General features: G+C 30.4%; 1 protein-coding gene across 1 annotated transcript in view; it reads left to right on the forward strand.

Annotated features, from left to right (window-relative positions):
- LOC135096267 (myocyte-specific enhancer factor 2-like) overlaps positions 1–7,500 on the forward strand; it is a 95,045-nt gene that overhangs the window by 76,749 nt on the left and 10,796 nt on the right. The window contains 1 exon segment of the mRNA XM_063997637.1: positions 5,887–6,090. Within this exon segment, the coding sequence (XP_063853707.1) occupies positions 5,887–6,090 (204 nt within the window).

Below are 7,500 nucleotides of genomic sequence, written 5' to 3' on the forward strand. Positions count from 1 at the left end.
TTACCTCACCTGAATTTACATCATCTGACCTCACATGACCTGACCTCACCTGACCTCACCTGCCCTGACCTCACCTGAACTTACATAACCTGACCTGACCTCATCTGACCTGACCTGACCTGACCTGACCTGACCTGATCCGACCTGACCTGAACTCACCACGCCTCGCTGAACTTTCCTTATTATTTTCTTATCATTTTTGCCTTGGAACACATCTTACCTTCTTCAAGTCATTTATTTATTTATTTATTTATTTATTTATTTATTTATTATCTTTTTTATTTATTTATTTTTTCGTCTTCAAGCACTTTCTCCCTTCTTCAAATCAAGCCACTGCATCTTTCCCAACCACCAAACTGTTTAATTCCCCCTCACAAACCTTCCTTCTTCAAAACACCCGTAACACAGTCTTTCATACCACGAAACACATCTTTTTCAGCCTCAGAACGCCACAAAACACCTCTAACAGCATTTTCTTCTTCAAAACACCCGTAACACAGTCTTCCAATGCCAAAAACGCCACGAAACACAATTTTTCAGCCTTAGAACGCCACAAAACACTTCTAACATTTTCTAGCATTTTCTTCTAGCATTTTCTTCTTCAAAACACCCGTAACACAGTCTTCCAATGCCAAAAACGCCACGAGACACAATTTTTCGCATTTCAGAACACACGTGGCACCACAAAACACCCATTTTCTTCTTCAAAACACCCGTAACACAGTCTTCCAATGCCAAAAACGCCACGAGACACAATTTTTCGCATTTCAGAACACACGTGGCATTACAAAACACCCATTTTCTTCTTCAAAACACTCTTAAACTCCCTCTTTCAAGGTCAAATCGCGTTAAAAACCTTTCCACGGCATTGTACCCTCATATCACCACCACCTTTCCTCCCCTTGAGATCTCCACTACATCACACACGCCCTGCTCCTATTCCATCCTCATTTCGCATCAAAACCATTAAAAAGACGGTCATTTCATATCAAAAAACACCTGAAAACATATTTATTTCATCCCCATCATGTCTCCGTTGCCATGTCACCTCATCCGGCCCGCTCAAACAGGTGACTTTCAACAAGCGCAAGTTCGGCGTCATGAAGAAAGCTTATGAACTCTCTGTTCTGTGTGACTGTGAAATTGCGCTTATCATCTTCTCTTCAAGCAACAAACTCTACCAATACGCCTCGACGGACATGGACAAAGTGCTGCTCAAGTACACGGAATATAATGAACCCCATGAATCCCTGACGAATAAAAATATAATTGAGGTATTAAGGAAAAATTGAAAGGAAGGGAAGGCGGGAGCGAGCCGTTTGTGTACCCAGCTGCTCGCATTCTCCTTTTCTTTCCGTTTTCTATGGCTCGCTCTCCCAGTGACTAAAGTATTTTTACGTGTTTTTTTTAATTCTTATTATTAATGTGTGTGTTTCTTTTTTTATTGTTGTTTATTGTGTGACTAATTCTGCTTGTTAAATTTTTGATGTTTGTTATTGTTATTATCTCTGTTTCTAATTCATTTCTTCCCTTTTTTCTCTCTTTTTCTCTCTCTCTCGTTTTCTTTCTAGTCGTGAATGCAGTGTTGCCATATTTGGAATGGCCTATATTATTATTATTATTATTATTATTATTATTATTATTATTATTATTATATATATTTTATAGGGTGTAATAATTATTAATCTATTTTTTCCTCCCAAATTTTGTGTGTGTGTGTGTGTGTGTGTGTGTGTGTGTGTGTGTGTGTGTGTGTGTGTGTGTGTGTGTGTGTGTGTGTCTCTCTCTCTCTCTCTCTCTCTCTCTCTCTCTCTCTCTCTCTCTCTCTCTCTCTCTCTCTCTCTCTCTCTCTCACGAAGACTGGAAAGAGGCGGATTAAAAATTGAATAAGAAAAATAGTAAGAAAAAGTAATAAAAGTTTGTAATAAGAAGAAAATTGAAGAATGAAAAGAAAAATAATAAAAAAAATAAATGATAAATGAAAAAAAAAACAAAAACAAAAAGACTGATAAAAAATAATAAAAAGAATAAATAAATAAAATAAACGAAAGAACAAAAAAAAACTAAATAAATATGAAAAAAATGAAAAAAATACGAAAAAAAAGAAAGAATAAATAAAAAAAAAATAATAAGTTCTCAAATAAAAAGAAGAAAAATAAGAAGGAAGGAAATAATAAGAGATAAAATAAGAAATAGCGTTGCCATGAAGGAAATAATTAGACAGGGGGTTCAGGAAAAAGTAATTATGAAAACGTAAATACAAGAAAATTAAACGGTGAAAGAAAACGGAAGGGAGGGAGAAAATGGAGGGGCGTTTAGGGGGGACTCAAGAAGAAGAAGAAGGAGGAGGGTGGGAGGAAGGGGAAATTAAATAGAAGCTGATAATTAGGAAGGGGGAAAGAAATGATAATAATAATGAAAATATAGATTGTGTAGTTCAGATATCGAGTTTTTTTGTTTGTTTGTTTGTTTATTTGTTTATTTGGTTTGAGTTAAGAAAGGTAGGAAGGGGAAAAGGATGATAATGATAGGAATAAGGATAATGATGATAAAAATAGGGTTTATTGACTTCAGATATTGATTTTGTTTATTTATTTATTTATTTGTTGTTATTATTTTTTATTTCATTCGTTTCTAGAAAGGAATAATGAAGAATTGTAAGATTAAAGAAGAAATTGTGATAAAGGAACTTACAGAGGGGAGATAATAATAATAATAATAATAAGAATAATAATAATACGAAGAAGCAGAAGAAATATTATGAAGAAATGCAAAATAATAATAATAATAATAATAATAATCTTTTAAACGAATCTTGAATCTTGATCTTCAAAAAATAATCTTATTTGAAGGGATAGATAGATACATAGATAGAGAGAGAGAGACAATAAAACAAATACAGTAAAATCCCTCTTATCCGGCATTGGAGTATCCGGCAGCTTCAAGTATCCGGCACATTTTTCCCCGAGCCTTAAAATCAATAAAAAATCAATATGTACTCATAAAATCGATTAAAATTCCCGCGCGAGGCATACTTTGTCCCCTCGCCACAAGAGCGCACTGCTTCGCGCCACCCGCGGCCCACTGCACTGTGTTGACTCAGTGCGTCAGTCCCGCGTGTGCACTGTTTATCGCCTGACGCCTTCATCATGCCGAAACTTGTAGAAAACAGGAAGCGTGTTGTGCTTACACTTCAGCAGCTGATCAGATCACCTGCTGATTAAGATCACCTCATCTTTGTTATGGTAAGATGCGTGAGTGTAGGCTGGTCATTGTGGACAGAATTTCACTTCTATTCAAGTATCCGGCAATATTCAAGTATCCGGCATGTCGGTGGTCCCGTTGATGCCGGATAAGAGGGATTTTACAGTAATAATAATAATAATAATAATGATAATAATAATAATAATAATAATAATAATAATAATAATAATAATAATAATAATAATTAAGAAATAAAGAAAATGAAAAAAATAGCTAATCTTTTTAAACTAATCTTGAATTTTGATCTTGAAAAATAATCTTATTTGAAAAAGAAAATAATAATAATAATAATAATAATAATAATAATAATAATAATAATAATAATAGTAATGAGAAAGAAATAATGAACAAAATACAAGAATAAAAGAAGGAAATAGCAATAATCTTGATAAATGAACTTTGAATCTTGAAAAAAATATAGATTAACGAAAATAAGACAAATTAAAAATAAACGAATAAATAAATAAATAAATAAATAAATAATCAAAAAGAGTTAGATATTTATACAGTCTTCGTGTTCTGTTACTGTGTGTGTGTGTGTGTGTGTGTGTGTGTGTGTGTGTGTGTGTGTGTGTTTTAACCCTTTATTGTGTTGCTAACAGTGTCTTTCTTCTCTTTCTTTCCCTCCAATCAACTCAACTCAATCAACACAAATAAATCAATTGAAAAAAAAAATAATAATAAATACAAAATGATACGAAAATAAAAATGAAATTTGGAACACCTTGAAAAAAACATAAACAATGCTGATGATGATGATGATGATGATGCTGATGATGATGATGCTGATGATGATGATGATCTATGAACTTGAAATATTTGAAAATGGTGATGCGAAAATTGATGGATGTATTGATGAAAATTGAACAAATAAATAAATAAATAAATAAATAAAAATGAAATGATTTGAAAATTGAAAAAAAAATGAAAAAAAATGAAAAAAAAAATTTGTACGTGGAAATGAAAATTGAAAAAAAAATTAATGAACATTGAAAAAAAAATATGAAAATGAAAACTAAATATTGATATAAAAATTTGCCAAAAAAAAATGAAAATATGAACATTTAAAAAACGAAAAAAAACATTGAAAACCAAAATATTTCAAATCGATGCAAAAAAAAAAAAAATAAACAAAAACATTGAAATTTAACAATAAATCATAAAAAAACATTGAAACACGAAAAACTCTAAATGTTTATTAAAATTTGATAAAAAAAAAATGAAAAAAATATACAATAAATAAATAAATAAATAAATAAACAAAAAATATCGAAAAAAATGAATGAAAAAATAAACAAAATTATAAAAAAAACAATTTGCAATAAAAACAAACAAACAAACAATACAAACAATAACAATAACAAAAAAATAACGAAATAAACACTGAAAATCTGTAATAAATAAATAAATAAATAAATAAATAAATAAATCACGGGAAAAAATGAAAAAAAAACATTGAAAATTCGCAATAATGAAAAATTACACAAAAAAATTAAAATATCGAAAATATAAAAAAAATAAATAAAACTGAAAAAAAACACACAAAACCACCGGAAACAACACCAACAAACGAACAAACCAACAAACTCGAACGAACCATCGAACTCAACTCAACTCAACTCAACTCAACTCAACTCAAATGAACCAACGAACCAACCAACTCAAACGAACCAACGAACCAACTCAAACGAACCAACGAACCAACGAACTCAAACGAACCAACGAATCAACTCAAACGAACCAACGAACTCAACTCAACTCAACTCAACTCAACTCAACCGAACCAACTGAACCTAAACTCCCCAAAACACCCACAATATACCCAAAACACCCAAAAACACCAAAAACACCAAAAACACCCACAAAAACACCCACAACACCAAAAAACACCCACCAAAACACCCCAAAAACCCAAAAAACACCCAAAAAACACCCAAAAACACCAAAAACACTAAAAAAACACCAAAAACACCCAAAAAACACCAAAAACACCCAAAAAAACACCCAAAACACCAAAAAACACCAAAAAACACCCCAAAAACACCAAAAAAAACAAAAAACACCAAAAAACACCAAAAACACCCAAAAAACACCTAAAAAACACCCAAAAACACCCAAAAAACACCAAAAAACCCAAAAAACATCAAAAAACACCATAAAACACCCAAAAAACACCAAAAAACACACAAAAACACCAAAAAACACCAAAAAACCACCTAAAACACCTAAAAACACACCAAAAAACACCCAAAAAACCCACAAAAACACCAAAAACACCAAAAAAACACCAAAAAACCCACAAAAACACCCGAAACACCCAAAAAATACCAAAAACACCCAAAAAACACAAAAAACACGAAAAACACCCAAAAAACACCAAAAAACACCAAAAAAACACCAAAAAACACCAAAAAAACACCAAAAAACACCAAAAAACCCAAAAAAACAAAAACCACCAAAAACACCAAAAAACACCCAAAAAACACCCAAAAAACACAAAAAAACACCAAAAAACACAAAAAAAAACAAAAAAAACACCAAAAACACCCAAAAAACACAAAAAAAACACCGAAAACACCCAAAAACACCAAAAACACCTCTTAAACCCGCTAAACCGAACAGGTGACGTTCACCAAGCGGAAATTCGGATTGATGAAGAAAGCTTATGAACTGTCCGTGCTGTGTGACTGTGAAATTGCTCTGATCATATTTAACTCCTCAAATAAGCTGTTCCAATACGCCTCCACGGACATGGACAAAGTGCTTCTCAAGTACACGGAATATAACGAACCTCACGAGTCAAGGACCAATAACGACATTGTTGAGGTAACTCCTGGTGGTGGTGGTGGTGGTGGTGGTGGTGGTGGTTTTTATTTATTTATTTTATTTTTTATTTTTTTTTAATTTTTTTTTCTATGGTATTTTTTTGTTTTGTTTTGTTTATTTGTTTGTTTGTTTGTTTGGGTGGTGGTGGTGGTGGTGGTGTTTTTATTTATTTATTTATTTTATTTATTTATTTTTTTTTATTTTTTTTCTATGGTATTTGTTTTGTTTTGTTTGTTTGTTTATTTGTTTGTTTGTTTGTTTGTTTGGGTGGTGGTGGTGGTGATGGTGGTGTTTTTTATTTATTTATTTATTTTATTTATTTTTTTATTTATTTTTTTTTCTATGGTATTTTTTTGTTTTGTTTGTTTGTTTGTTTGTTTGTTTGGGTGGTGGTGGTGGTGGTGGTGCTATTATTTATTCATTTATTTATCTATTTATTGTTTTTTTCTCTCTCTCTATTTTTCCTTTTCATATTTTTCAATTTTTTTCTATTTTCTTTCTTTTTTTTCGTATTTTTTTCTTTAGTTTTTATTTATTTATTTTCTTTGTCTTCTTCTTTTGGTGGCGGTGGTGATGGTGGTGGTCTTGTTGTTGTTGTTGTTGTTGTTGTTATTATTATTATTATTATTATTATTATTATTATTATTATTATTATTATTATTATAGTAATGAAAATATTGTCATTATTATTTTTTATTTATTTATTTTCTCTTTCTCTCTCTCTCTCTCTCTCTCTCTCTCTCTCTCTCTCTCTCTCTCTCTCTCTCTCTCTCTCTCTCTGTCGATGCGTTCAACAAAAAAAAAATATTAGTGAATTTAATGCGCAAAAAAAAAATAAATAAATAAAATACAGCGAATAAAAAAAAATGAATATATTTACGAACAAAAATAAAAAAAAATGGAAAGTTTTGAGAAATTCACAATTGAAGGAAATTTTTTTTAATGATAGAAAGAAAAAACAAAAAAACAATAATGAAAACAGTAATAAATAAAAAAAAAATGTAAATAATAATAATAATAGTGATAATAATAATAATAATAATAATAATAATAATAATAATAATAATAATAATTCGAAAGAGGAAAATATGAAAAAAAATTTGAAGAAAAGAAGAAAATAAAAGATAAAGAAGATGAATTGAAAGGAATAATAATAATAATAATAATAATAATAATAATAATAATAATAATAATAAAGAATAGAAACAAAAAATAAATAAATAAATAAACAATTAAATAAACAATCGGAAATTCTCTCTCTCTCTCTCTCTCTCTCTCTCTCTCTCTCTCTCTCTCTCTCTCTCTCTCTCTCTCTCTCTCTCTCTCTCTCTCTCTCTCTCTCTCAATCTCTTACAATCTCTTTTTGCACGAGTTTTTCAAAATAATAATAATAAGTTAAAGGAATGACGC

The sequence above is a fragment of the Scylla paramamosain genome, unplaced genomic scaffold, assembly GCF_035594125.1.
Source record: "Scylla paramamosain isolate STU-SP2022 unplaced genomic scaffold, ASM3559412v1 Contig3, whole genome shotgun sequence".
NCBI classification, from domain to species: Eukaryota; Metazoa; Arthropoda; class Malacostraca; order Decapoda; family Portunidae; genus Scylla; species Scylla paramamosain.